The sequence below is a fragment of the Hemibagrus wyckioides genome, linkage group LG25 (genome assembly GCF_019097595.1).
Source record: "Hemibagrus wyckioides isolate EC202008001 linkage group LG25, SWU_Hwy_1.0, whole genome shotgun sequence".
In the NCBI taxonomy this organism is placed as follows: Eukaryota; Metazoa; Chordata; class Actinopteri; order Siluriformes; family Bagridae; genus Hemibagrus; species Hemibagrus wyckioides.
In genome coordinates, this window is record NC_080734.1 from 14,449,702 (window position 1) to 14,463,993 (window position 14,292).

At 39.9% G+C, this 14,292-nt stretch overlaps 1 protein-coding gene across 2 annotated transcripts; it reads right to left on the reverse strand.

Annotated features, from left to right (window-relative positions):
* Window positions 1–453: 453 nt before the first annotated feature.
* Window positions 454–13,999, reverse strand: znf513a (zinc finger protein 513a). 2 transcript variants are annotated; one of them, XM_058378602.1, is made up of 5 exons: window positions 13,705–13,999; window positions 13,140–13,243; window positions 11,324–11,455; window positions 3,205–3,942; window positions 458–2,619 (listed from the first exon to the last, which is right to left on the reverse strand). In XM_058378602.1, exons 2-5 carry the CDS (start codon window positions 13,177–13,179, stop codon window positions 1,847–1,849), a joined length of 1,683 nt encoding a protein of 560 aa, XP_058234585.1. In that variant the 5' UTR covers window positions 13,180–13,243; window positions 13,705–13,999; the 3' UTR covers window positions 458–1,846. The 2 variants fall into 2 exon arrangements, with proteins under 2 accessions (XP_058234586.1, XP_058234585.1); XM_058378603.1 differs by lacking the exons at window positions 11,324–11,455; window positions 13,140–13,243; window positions 13,705–13,999 and adding an exon at window positions 4,050–9,342 and having other exon boundaries at window positions 454–2,619.
* Between the last annotated feature and the right edge of the window lie 293 nt (window positions 14,000–14,292).

Consider the following 14,292-nt stretch of genomic DNA (forward strand, 5'->3'; position numbering starts at 1 on the left):
GCGTGTGTGTGTGTGTGTGTGTGTATGTATGGGTTGTATTGTGTTGAATGGTGTGGGTGTGTGTGTGTGTGTAGGGGTTGAGTGGTGGGTTTTGTGTATGTGTGTGGGTTGTGTTAAGTGGTTTGTGACTGTGTGTGGGGTTTGAGTGGATTGTATGGTGTTGAGAGGGGTGTGTAGGGGTTGTATGGATTGTGTTGTGGTGTGTGGGGGGGGGGTTGTGTGGGTTGTGTGTGTGTGTGTGTGTGTGTGTGTGTGTAGGGGTTGTATGGATTGTGTTGTGGTGTGTGGGGGGGTTGTGTGTGTGTGTGTGTAGGGGTTGTATGGATTGTGGTGTGTGTATTGTGTTATGTTGACTGATGCGTGTGGGGGGGTTGTATTGTGTTATGTTGACTGATGCGTGTGGGGGGGTTGTATTGTGTTATGTTGACTGTGTGTAGGGGGTGTGTGTGTGTGGGGGGGGGGGTTGGGTGGACTGTATAGTGTTGAATGGTGTGGGGGTGTGATTTGTGTTCCTGCACCATTTCCCTGCTCTCACACCCTCTTCACCCAATCAGCAGTGCTTCCTGTGTGGAAGTGAATGATTAGAGCAGGGAAAGGATTCTGTGATTAATTCCTGGGAAATCCTGAAGAATGACATTCTGCAATGAGCTGCACCTGAGAAATCAATGAAGCCTTGACAGCTTCACGTTATTGCATGTAGAAAAACGCTCCTGGGAAGGGGAAAAAAAAACAAAATCGGAGAACCGCAGTGTATATTATTCATGCAGGCTGGTTCAAAAACCCCAGACACTTTAATGATGTTGAATGATCACACAAAGGTTAGTTTACTACCACAATCTGTGCTCCAAACCTCAATCTGGGAGCCATTTCAACACCTCCACCCTCCCCCTTTGACCCCATACGCCTATAGAAAAAAAAAAAAAAAAAGACAAGAAAACTAGTAACTTTTCATGATCATGTTCTGCTTAAAAAGAGGCCATGAAGCAGCAGGTTCAGCGTTTCCATGTCTTTGCTCAGCTATTAAATTATTTCATTCTACATCATAGACGAGTCTCACCACAGAGTACTTTTATTCCAGGATATTTAAGGCAATTATGAAACGACTGCATAATTACAAGAGAGCACTCGATCGTTTCTTGGCAACCTGAAGGTTATAAACTGCATATGGTATTCATGGTCCCTTTTCTATAAGTTAATGCCACTGATGGCAAATGCATGCCAAACATTCTTCTTTTTTTTTTTTTTTTTTTTTGTTTAACAAACACATACAAAAATAAGTGCTTTACATAAATCATGACATCCTAACACTTACTACTCACTAGTTTAACAACAGACATAATTTCACAGTTAAGACATACAACCGAGGAGCAACACCATGACATTTTGAAGAGTTGCAACAGCTGCAGTGGTTGGGATTGGGAAGTTTTGGCACTGTAAAGGGATGTAGTGAAGGTTTAACACCGATCCATTTTTGCGCAGCAAAGGCCTCAGAGGGTTCAGTTAGGAAGTACGTACAGCTCTGGGGTGCTGCAGATCGATGAACGTTCGTGCAAGATATACAATGAAGGAGAAATTGGATTTCATCTAGGTAGCATTACAAAATGTCTGTATGGCACTGACGAAGCAAGGGCACTCTGTGTATCCAGAGTCTTGAATTATCCATTCAACCCTACACAAAGGAAATGGAAACAGTTTTTTTATTTCCAATCTTGTGCACAAGTCTGTTTAGCAGCTTGAAACTATCTGAGAAAAACAAAACAAGAACTAAGCTTATGCTGGTAACTGTAACACTTCATCTCAATTTTAAATATCTGCTCATAATACAGTTGTTCCTCCTGTTGCTAGGTTACACCTCCTCCTCCTCATCATCAATCTCTGCCTCTTCCTCATTGGCAGGCATCGGCACTTTATCCCACTCGTCTGATCCTGCCCCGTGTTTCTTCTGATGACGCTTGTAGTTGTCCCAGTGGCCTGTGGTGTACGCGCACACGTGGCACTTGTGTGGCTTCTCGCCTGTGTGACGCAGCATGTGCCTCTTCAGGTTCATGCTCTGGTTGCAGCTGTAGCTGCACACGCTGCACTGGAAAGGTTTGGCACCCGAGTGAACCCTCTGGTGCCGCTTCAGGTTTGCCAGATTGCCGCAGGCGTAGTCACACAGGTGGCACTTGTAGGGCTTTTCGCCCGTGTGTACGCGATGGTGCCGCTTCAGGTTGTCAAAGTGGGCTGAGGCGTAAGGGCACTGTGGGCACTTGTAGGGCTTCTCGCCGCTGTGCGTCTTCATGTGCCGTGCCAGGTGGTTGGGGTAGTGTGTGAGGAACGGGCAGGCGGCACACGTGTACACCCTGTCCCCTCGGTGCCCTCGCTCGCTGGCGCTGCCTGCTGCGTCTTTAGTCAGCATTTCCAGGGTGCACTTGGCACAGATCTGCGCCGACGACCCATCCTCACCATCCAGCACCAGGCCACACAGCCTGCACGTGAAAGGGAAGAGCAGAGGAGGCAGGATGCCAGGCGGGGCTCGGGTGCACGGCTGCTGCTCTGACTTCAGCCTCGCAAAGGCCTTGAGATATCCGCTGTCACTGCCGATGCTCAAGCTCCCTTTCATTTCTGAAGACTGCAGCACTGAAAATTCCACCAACACAAATTAGTAGCTTGCAGCAGACAATAAATAAGCCCTGCATCTAGTAGCTGGAAATTACTGAATATCAAATATTTATTAACAGAATTCAATAGCTGCTCCCAGTGTAATTAAGGTTATAAACAGATGCAATATAAGGTGTAAACAGGCTTTTGCCTAGTGCAAGGAAAGCTGTTCAAATTCTTTCCCATTGTAATTGCACATGAGCTACACAAGAGAAGCATTTGAAGAAACTTTTAATTCCTAATCACCTGGATTCTTTTAGCAGTAGAATTATATTTGGTATTTTAAAATTATTATTCATGATTAATCTCAGGATACACACACTTGATTAGAGGTGTACATGTGCACAGGTATGAGTTCAAAAGTATAAAAATAAAGAAATGAGGGTCATCTGACGTGTAAATCCTCCATTGACCTCATCCAACCTATAACCTCATTTACTAATTCATTTCAATATCTTACTTCACTTGCTTTCAAAATGTCCTAAGCATTAACTCAACTAAAAAGAATTTCATTTCAGACAGACCAAAGGATTTTTTTTTTAGTGAAGACAAATAAAAGCGTACCTTCCCTCGAGGCACGTGGAGCGTCCTCTTTTAGGCTCTGGCATCCGACAGGACCTCGGAGGCTATGGCTCATCATCCGCTGCGAATTCTGTGCAGGATTTGCGACCGCGTGCATACTCTGGTGTGCATTTTGGGCTGGATTTATGGCAGTGTGCATTCGCTGTTGTGTAATGTGAGCAGGATTTGCAACTGTGTGCATGCGCTGGTGCCTCTTTAGGTTGCCTAGGGAGCTGCAGGCGAACGTGCAGTGCTCACACTTGTAGGGTTTTTCTCCTGTGTGGATGCGTAAATGGCGCTGAAGGTTGACCAGCTGCGCCGAGGCGTAGGAGCACAGTGAGCAGCGGTATGGCTTCTCGCCGTTGTGCGTCTTCATGTGCCTCTTTACATGGTTGGTGTAACGCGACGAGAAGCCGCAGAGCGGACAGGAGTTTAGCTTCTGCTGGCCGTTCTCGGGTCCTGATCCCTCTCCATCTGCCCCTTTGTGCAAAGACTGTGCTCCTATGTGGACACTCCTGTCCCCTATGCTGGTTCCATCGCATTTAGAGCAGCGCAGGCATGCGTGCTCATCCTCATCAAGGAGCTGATTGCAGCCTCTGCAGGAGATGTAGTGAGGGAACGCAGGCTCGGGTCTCGCACCCTCGCGCTCGTTCTCAGCGGCGCGGAGGTCGTGGGTGTCACTCTCCATGCTGAGGTGGCTGAACGAGGAGCTCTCTTCGTCACCCAGGTGGAAACTGTTGGCTGTATGGAATCGGAGCAAAACGTGATGAGATAAATAATACTGCGTAAAAGTATTCCCTTATACTAAAATAAAAATGCACAAAATCCACCGTCTTAACAGTACTCACAGTTAAAAGATGTTGCAGTATCCTTATAAGAAACAAATACACAATACGGCAAGCACAGAACACGCTGGCTGCCTGCAACACGGCCCTCTCTCTCTCTCTCCCTCATGAAGCTCTCTCCTCACACACACACGGAGGAAATGAGTGCGAGATCCTGAGTCGGCCTTTATATTGGGCTTGCAAGAAACCCTCGGTGGATGATTACCCAGCCTAATGATAATGATGATGACTATAATGGCTGTGCTGATCATGATGAGGGGTTGATGATGATGATGATGATGATGATGATGATGATGATGATAAAGGCAGAGAGAGGAGATGATGATGATGATGATGATGATGATGATGTATAAATGCCTTCCTGTAATGGTGTCCTTGATGATGATGGCTGTCTTGATGACCCTTATAATGGCAGCACACTGCTTCTTTTCTGATTTGCCATTTTCAGACTGCACGCTCTGACAGAATGCTGCACTCTTTCAGCTGTGCATGAAAATAAGTCTCTCCCCCCCTTAATGTATTCTGCCATCTAAACCCCAACATTACATTCTGATATTTTCATTGGGAACACAAAACAAAAAAAAAAAAAAACTGAAAAAGAAAACATCAGCTATTCAGACCTTCCCATCATCACACCATACTTACTATAACTTGCTTTTGGTTTGCGTGATTATTTGATCGACCACTGGGTTGAAGTGTAGGTCTAAACCCTAGAAGTCACATCATCATCATCATCATCATCATCATCATCATCATGCTATTAACAGCATCACTCGCTCCCTCTTGCTTATAATAATAATAAAAATATATATATATGGAGTTAATTTTGTCCCTTCTGGGCTCCAGAGAGAATAAGAGCACTGGGTCTCTTCCTGTACTAACACAGCTAAAGACAATTATAGAGAAATCTTATTCCACTCCTCCATGTAGAATATTTTATACTTAGGTATACGTGGATTTTCTTCTTTAGTTCAGACCACAGTATCCCAAGACTGATTCATAGTCACTGATTTGTATACATTTTAAATTTATACTCATTAATATGGCTCATCATCATGGTGAAAGCTCAGTCTGTGGCTATGTTTGAACCTTTTGGCAGAGGCAACCAGGTTTGAGCTGAATTATACTACCACATGGCAGCATTGGAACATTAATAACCTAAAGCTTTTCATTTTATGTGAAATTCATGCACTGCATTTTAGGATGCTCTCAAGTAGGACATCCATCATTTTTAAAAAAAAAAAAATTAATTAATTATTTATTTATTTATTTAACAAAAGCGGTGTTGATTTGATTATTAACCATGACACTCAGCTAAATCGTAAGAAGACTGTATGCTCACATACACTGTGTATACATCACAATTGCGCTCACTGGTATTTTTACATGCTTTTGTAATCTTGTTTTATTAACCCATTACTTGATTTATGTAGGTCAGCAACGATCAGACTCTTTTGTGCAGAAAGATAGATTAATTTCATATTCTCATATTTTTTCCAATGGCAATGGAGAACCAAAGAAATCTACAGAAGTCTTGTGTGCATCCTCGTATGTATGTATGAGCAACGGGGAAGGGTTAAAAGGCAACACGACATGGAACACTACAATTTTACTGCATTCAAAATATTCCTTATGGATGTCTAAAATATTATTTAAAAAAAGCAGTGCTAATGAAAATTCTTTAAAAAAAAATAACTATTATTTTTATTTTTTGATTTATATGCATCATTTATTTTATACAGTAATCCCCCTCTATATCGCGGTTCATATATCGTGGTCCCGGTATATCGCAGATTTTTTATTTGGAACATATTTGGAATTTTTTAGATATTTTGGAACTAATTTCTTTTGCGGATTTTCCCGGGATATCGCGGTATCCGCAAACCTTATAGTGAATTGTTTTTATGTTGAAATAAGGTAATTTATTAATAAAAAATATAATTATTAATTACAAAATATAAACATTAATTAAAATTAAGTAAAATGTTAATAATATATCAAATACTGTACAGCGTAGCGTTGTTTAGGAAAGCGTGGTGCGGGGATGCTGAAAAATCAAAATACAGTCCGGCCAATCGGAATGCCCCATTCATTTAATCACGGTTGTGATTGGCTGCTGGCTATGCGTGCAGTTGGAAAAAGGGAAGCAGAATTCTCCAGCATCCCAGTTTTTCGCGTGTCACTGTCCCGAGTGTTTCGTGTTATTCTATGAACGCTGTATTTTTACGTTTTTTATGCAAGCCCTATTATGTCGCCCAAACACTCTGCACCTTCTAAGGCTTCTGGCAAGAAGCATACATACATACAGTACTCACTATAAATGGGATATTTCTACGAATTTACCCAAAATTCATCTCGCTGTATGCTTGCAAATGTTTTCTGTGTGTGGTTAAAGAGTGTTGGAGGCTAATTTACGGCTTAAATAAAAAGCATTTGGGGGTGTATATTTTCGTTTATTGCAGGTGGGTTTGGAACGTAACCCCCGCGGATAAATGGGGGATTACTGTAATACACCTACCTTTTTTTGCCACTAATTAGGGCACAGTGTATTAAACTGTAGAACAGCCACATCAGATTTATTATACAGTGCTTAGTCCTGGTATTATTACTGTTTTTGTTATTTCAGCTTTATCCTGGTCAGGATCCCCTTCTTCCTGTATGGAATTACCTGATGCATTTCTATGAAACTATTATTTCACCACTTCTAATCAAGGGTGCTGTGTCAAACTTAGCTACCAAATTGTGCTCACATGCCAAGGCTACATTTTTAAGTTATGATGCTGTATATAGCGATATATTTACTGCTACCATACCTCAGGTATTTCCTTTTTACATCTTACACACATTCAAACACATTTACGCTGCTATCCATTTAGCAGCTGGCTGTAATCACGTTCCAGAGCTGGGGAAAGCCATCGCTCATTCCTTTTTTTTTTTTTTTTTTTTTTACCTGTGAAAGTCTGTGTTTTTCTTCTATATTATAAGCATTGTTTATGGAAGGCTCTGGAGCACTCTTTAGGCTCGAGTTAGTTTTCCTGTATAACTGCACTGCATTGAGCTAGTCCCTGACTGCCTGGATTTCTTCTAAGTCAGACCGAATCTCTCAGCTGGTAGATTTCAATCCTGTTCCAGAGTCAAATCCTACCCAAATCCCCCTCACTCTATCACAAATGCCCAGGTTCAGTGGTGACTGAGAAAAAGCAGTAGAGTTTCTCTCTGCAGGAATCACCTCAATGAACCAACTCTCATCATGGCTGGGAATTCAATGACCCAGGAGCTGATGCTGTGTAACTTTAGGTTTCTCAACAATGCCCTCCTCACAGCTCTGGGGTCAGTCATTCTATTCATCCCTTAGCAGATGAACGGTGCAATGAATAGAATAGACTGCTGAACATTTCTGATGGTAGCTGTGATGGCTGGGTTTGCTGCTCCAAAGTCTTTATTAACATGGGGGATTTGGGTAGGTTCCAACCCATCCGTGCCTGGGCACCTTGGCATGTGCTTTGGCCATTGTGATGAATAATGAGCAAGTCAGATTTGACCATATGCCCGTCATTGATGCTGACATCACTACTGCACGCTTTAGTGAAAATGTACACACACTTTAGCCTTTTTTCACTCCAGTGTGCAGATGTTAAATATAAATGAGCTGATTGACAAATCACTTCTGGCGACGCAACCTGGGCAGCTTTATTTCTGCCATAAATTCTGCCTGGTTTATGCTTCTGTTGCCTGAGAATGCAGACGTTTCATAAAGTTTGCTTTCATTCAAAGGCCTGCTCTATGGCCCCTTTCCGTAACACTGTACATGTTTACAACAAACAAATGGATTTGTCTCCTCTGCTGGACATTGCCATCAGGATACAGCCATATTTGGACACTTGGCTCCTGGTGCATACACCAAGGAGCAGGCCATCTGGAAAATATCCACTCTCCTCTCTCACAATGTGGTGTTTAGACTCACAGAGAACACAGAGGAAAGAGTTTCAAAGCAGGTCATACAGCTCACGGACCTGAGGCTAGATTCACTAAGAATGGTAGTCATTCCACGATCTCAAAGTGTGGCAGAAATTATGGTCATGATCATAACAGATATGCGCCATCAGCTGTCTGTTGAAGATGGACTAATGAAGGCAGCAACATCAATGATCTCTGTTTCTGGATGTGGTTTATCAGCCTACAAATGGACTCCAAATGCCACATCTTAGACTCTGCAAAAGGAGCTTTAGGATTGGCTCATTGGTAGCTCAGAGTGTTATGAAGCCATAAACCCTGAGTAAATTCTGAGTCTGTCCAGGATTAACCAACTAGGCCACAGAGTTCTAACTGTGATTCCAAGATGGCCAGTAAGACCTGGATTACTGCTTTTACTTATATGGTTGTTAGGAAACCTTGGTTGAACAGATTTGCTGCCTCAAATGGATGGTGAGATTTGGAAGACTCAGGCAGATTGTTTCCATTCATGGCAATGAATACCAGTTCAGGAATGTGATTGGGGCAGTGGTGGCTCAAATGCTTAATGCTCTGAGTTACTAATCAGAAGGTCAGAGGTTCAAGACCCTGCACTTCCAAGCTGCCACTGCTGGGTTCTTGAAGAAGACCCTTGACCCTCTCTGCCCCAGGGGTGCACCATGCTGACCCTGTGCTCTGACCCCAGATTCCTGTGTGATGTACTGTGTTGAAATGTATGTGTGACAAATAACGGCTTCTTCTTCTTAGAAGTCCAGGAGATGCTTCCGGATGCAAGATCACATGAACATTACATGTCCTTAAGTGATTAATGACATTCACCATATTAGCTGAATCCTGTACACTGAAACCTTTAAACTATTCAAATCACATTCACGTAGCATGTGAATAGAAACAGCTACATAACAATAAGGTTATTCAAATATAGAATTCATTCACTGCCAAGCAGACATTTAATATTAGCATATACAGTGCTCAGCGTAAATGAGTACACCCCCCCCATTGAAAAGTAACATTCTATGCAGTATCTCAATGAACACAAAAACAATCTCCAAAATGTTGACAAGACTAAGTTTTATATAACATCTGTTTAACTTATAACATGAAAGTAAGGTTAATAATATAACTTAGAGAACAAAATTAGGGTGATGCAAAAATGAATACACCTCACTGAAAGTCTCTGGAGAAAGAAAATTTCTTTACACCAGAAAGGTGAAGGCTACAAGAAGATCAGCAAAGCTTTACTTATCAGTCAGAATACTGTAGCAAAAGGGGTACAAAAATTTTAAATAGATGGAACTGCAACCATCTCACAGAGACGTCCAGGTCGTCCACGGAGGTTAACACCTCGACAAGAGCGTCTTCTGATGAGAAGGGTTGAAGAAAAATCGGCATGCAAGTTCACTGCAGTTATCTAAAGAAGTAAAAAGCCAAACTGGGGTGAGTGTTTCACAATATGGCGTACACTGCAGAGGAATGGCATGCATGGGTGCCGCCCACGAAAGAAGCCTCTCCTAAAGCCCAGGCACAAAAAAGCCCACCTAGTGTTTGCCAGGGCCCATGCTGACAAAGATGAAGACTACTGGGACTCTATACTCTGGAGTGATGAGACCAAGATAAATGTCTGGAACTGATGGCATCACAAAGATGAGGAATACAAAGAAAAATTCATAGAGCCTATAGCGAAACATGGTGGTGGCAGTGTTCTTATGTGGGGCTGCATGAGTGCTGCTAGTGTTGGGGAGCTGCATTTCATTGATGGCATCATGAATTCACAGATGTACTACTCTATAACGAAAGAGAAGATGCTACCATCACTCCATGCCCTTGGTCGTCGTGCACTTTTCCAACATGACAATGATCCTAAACACACATCTAAGGCCACTGTTTCTGGATTTCTGAAGAAGAACAGGGTGAAAGTGATTCAGTGGCCATGTCTCCTGATCTGAACCCCATCTATGGGGAATTCTGAAGAGACAAGTTGAGCATCACTCTCCATCCATCTCTAAAAGAGGTAATTATTGAAGAATGGAAAAAGATAGATGTTGCAAAATGTCACCAACTTGTTCATTCCATGCCTAGAAGACCTGGTGCTGTCATTAAAAAAAAAATCATGGAGGCCATACAAAATACTAGATGGAGTAGTTTTTGTTGTGGGGTGTACTCATTTTTGCATCACCCTAATTTGAGTAAAATTGAAATATGTGTAATCTAAGTTATATTATTAACCTTACTTTCATGTTATAAGTTAAACAGATGTTATATTAAACTTAGTCTTGTGAACATTTTGGAGATTGTTTTTGTGTTCAGTGAAATATTGTTTAAAATTTTACTTTTGTAGTCATTTACACTGAGTACTGTAGGATATACAGATATAAGATAGATCATAGATAGACCTGGCTTGTTAGTTCAGTAAATAAATACAAGAGCAGAGACATCACCAAGGCACTTTTCCTTAATTCTCTGTACAGCTTTTGTAAGCACAAAATCTAATCATTTAAAGAATTCAAATACAAATTTTCAATACAACTTTAACATACAACAGTAAATGAAAACCTTCCTTCCTTTCTTCCTCCCTCCCTGTGAAAAGTCTGAACTCAGCCATATGGTGGCACTATAGTGCAAAAACCTTTTCTCATTCCTAAATGCTGAGGTATGAACATTTTTTTAAATATACACTGATAATCTAAATATAAAAATGTCTCCTTAAATTTAAAGGACAATAAATATGATGCCTGTAATAAACTAACTGGACAAAACTATGGGTGTCAAATAAAAACACACAACTGTAGCAGCATCCAAATTTACTATTTGCTCAAATGATGGTGTTTCACCAGAACTGGGTCTCACATGTACTGGGTGTGTCAAAAGTAGCAAAATGCATTGGCATTTATCTCAAACAGTATGCGACTTTACATTTTGCTTAACTACCTGCAAAAAAAATGCTCATAATGAACTTTAATCATTTCAGTATCAGTTATAAGAAAATTAAAATCATCACAAATGTGAAACTGACATTAGTCAATACAATATATAAAAAAATCCTATCAGTCATCAAACTTGAGATGTAGTGTAATGTAGCACTGCAAAGTAGATAGCCGTTTTTGGGAACAACTAATAACCCAAATAACAGTTTTACTCATATTATTATTTCCACCAAGCATCGTCACACTGGAGAGATAAGAACAAGACATGTCCAATTTAATAAATGGACAAATGGAAATTTAGCAACAGGCTTAAATAAATAAAGCAGCATGTGCAAAACTGCATATTGACTTTGCAATGCTGGAGCTGAGCCCATTACTCACCTGAAAACTTGTCCAGACCTAAAATTTTGCCGTTATCAGCATCTGAGAAGTCAAGGTCTTGGCCCAGAAGAAAGTCACTCTCAAAAGTAAGGGTTGTTGCAGGATTAATGTTTATGCCATCTTCAGAATCCACTAAAAAGCAGCATAGGAGAATTTATCAACTCATACATGTTTAATGTCAATGTCATTCTGTACAGTAACATCATGTCACAAGCCAGGATATTATACCCATAAGCATGTTTATCCAGGATAATGTGTTATACACTTCCAGGAAAAGTCTGCACACTAAATAGAAGAACTGTTTAGATCTAACTGCACAGCGTAAGTAATTACAAAATCAAGCTCCAGAAGGTCAACAGTTTCATTAAGGGATCTTTTTCTTTTTTTCTTTTCTTTTCTTTTTTTTTTTATAGAACTAACATTTTGCTGCCATCTGCTGGACATGGTTTCAGGAGTTAGAGCACCGTGTAAAGAAAATCATGCCATATGCATCTGATAAATCAGATACAAGTTTGGATTGTGAAATAATACAAGGAGTTTGGACAAAATCAAAACTAATATACAATAGGAAATGTGAAAAATTGTTTAGACCTCTTTGATTTGATCGTTTAAACTTTATCATCATCATCCATATTGTGATATTTATTTATATATTATTTGTTTTATATTAGATGTGTAAGCATATATATTGCTAAAGCTACACTATATTGCCAAAAGTTTTGGGACACCCCTCCAAATTACTGAATTCAGGTGGTGTTGTTTTTTAGGGTTTGCGCTCGGCCCCTTAGTTCCAGTGAAAGGAACTCTTAATGCTTCAGCATACCAAGATATTTTGGACAATTTGGTGACTACCCCTTCCTGTTCCAACATGACTGCACACCAGTGCACAAAGCAAGGTCCATAAAGACATGGATGAGTGAGTTTGGTGTGGAGGAACTTGACTGGCTTGCACAGAGTCCTGACTTCAACCCGATAGAATTGTGAATTTCCCTTTGGGATGAATAAAGTATCTATCTATCTATCTATCTATCTATCTATCTATCTATCTATCTATCTAGAACAGCTTTGGGATGAATTAGAGTGGAGACTGTGAGTCAGTGCCTGACCTCACAAATGCGCTTTTAGAGGTCAAAATTCCCATAAACGCACTCCCAAACCTTGTGGAAAGACTTCCCAGAAGAGTTGAAAGGGCGGGCCAACTCCATATTAATTTCATGTGCATGTAAAGGCAGATGTCCCAAAACCTTTGGCAATATAGTGTGTCTATGTGTGTGTGTGTGTGTGTGTGTGTGTATGTGTGTATATATATATATATATATATATATATATATATATATATATATATATATATATATATATATATATATATATATATATATATATATACACACACATACACACACACGCACATATATATATATATATATATATATATATATATATATATATATATATATATATATATATAAATAAAAGAGAAAGAGAGATAGATATTTACTTAAAGGTATCACTGAGTGGCAGTATGTGATTTGTGGAGGCACTGATTGTGAACAAATAATTTTATTATAAAATATTACTAATTACTCATTACTTCAGTCATTGAATTATTCACGACTAGTGAATAGACAAGTTTCATGGTACATCAAAAATGATAGTTTTAATAAATCCAGGTTACTACTAGATATACTGATAACAGGCTTTGTGGTGTTAGATGAGAATAACAGCTATAATTATAACATTTTATAATATTATTTACAAAGGGGGTTATTATGGGTATACAGATTATATTTTTATATGGGTCTAAAAAAAAACTTACACTTTACAGGTTGTGGATTCTGTTGTTTTCTTCTTGGCATCTTCCAGCCAGCCTTTCTTGATTTGTAGCTTCTACCACAAGCCTATTAAATCAGCTCATTCTTCCTAAGAGACAGACAAACAGTGCAGCATTTTCATTAAGCACTGCAGTGAAACTGTTACACACACACACACACACACACACACACACACACCTATACACCAGCTGTCTGTTCTGTCAGAAGCACAATTAAAACACTGAAGCCAATCTCCACTGCACTCGCTGCCTAACAGTTAGCTTCCTAAGCTAATAATGTCACAACATAGGACATAACCAAACCCACCTCATCTACATGGTGCACTTTAGCACTTTCATTCTGAACTCTTCAAAAATGATCTATTTGACTATTTTTTCCCAAACTGCACATTAAAAAAATCCTTAAGATCTTATTACGACGCGAAGTAAAAAGCACAAACATCCCCAACCCCCAAAAGCTGACACATTTCTGCACCTCAGCCTAGCTAAAAAATATAAATGAAGATTCAGCTAGCTATGGCATGCTAACATGATTTCATCAATATTATACCTTGTGCTTTTCCTTAAGCCATCAAATAACGCTTCGCATGAGGGTAAAATGGCGTTGTGTCAGAGGACGTTAACACGAGCTGTCCGCCATGCCACATCACGTCAGCCACGAAGAAAGGCAATTAATGGTCTTTTTTTCATAACTTAATTGATTTCTAGATTGCCATTGTATACATTTTCTTCCGGAATTTTACGTATATCCGCTACCGGAAGTGACGCAAGAACGTAGTTCTTTTGACACTGGGATTTGTAGTCATGTCGGAGAAATTCGCCTCAGAGGGTGCAAAGACAAGAAAAGCGAGTAAGTAAGCAAGCAAGCAAACAAACAAATAAGTGTTTAAACAATACAATTGTTTTGCTATTACAAGGGTAGTTGATTTATTGTGAGGCTGCTGTTTTTGTAAATTCGTTTAAAAATATGAAACGCTGATAGCTTGGCAGCTCCTCCTCCTTCTTCTTCTTTTTCTAATAATAATAATAATAATAATAATTGGTTATTTTTTTGTACTTTTTTAAATAAAAAACGTTATTTAATAAAAAATATTATTATTATTATTATTATTATTATTATTATTATTATTATTATTCA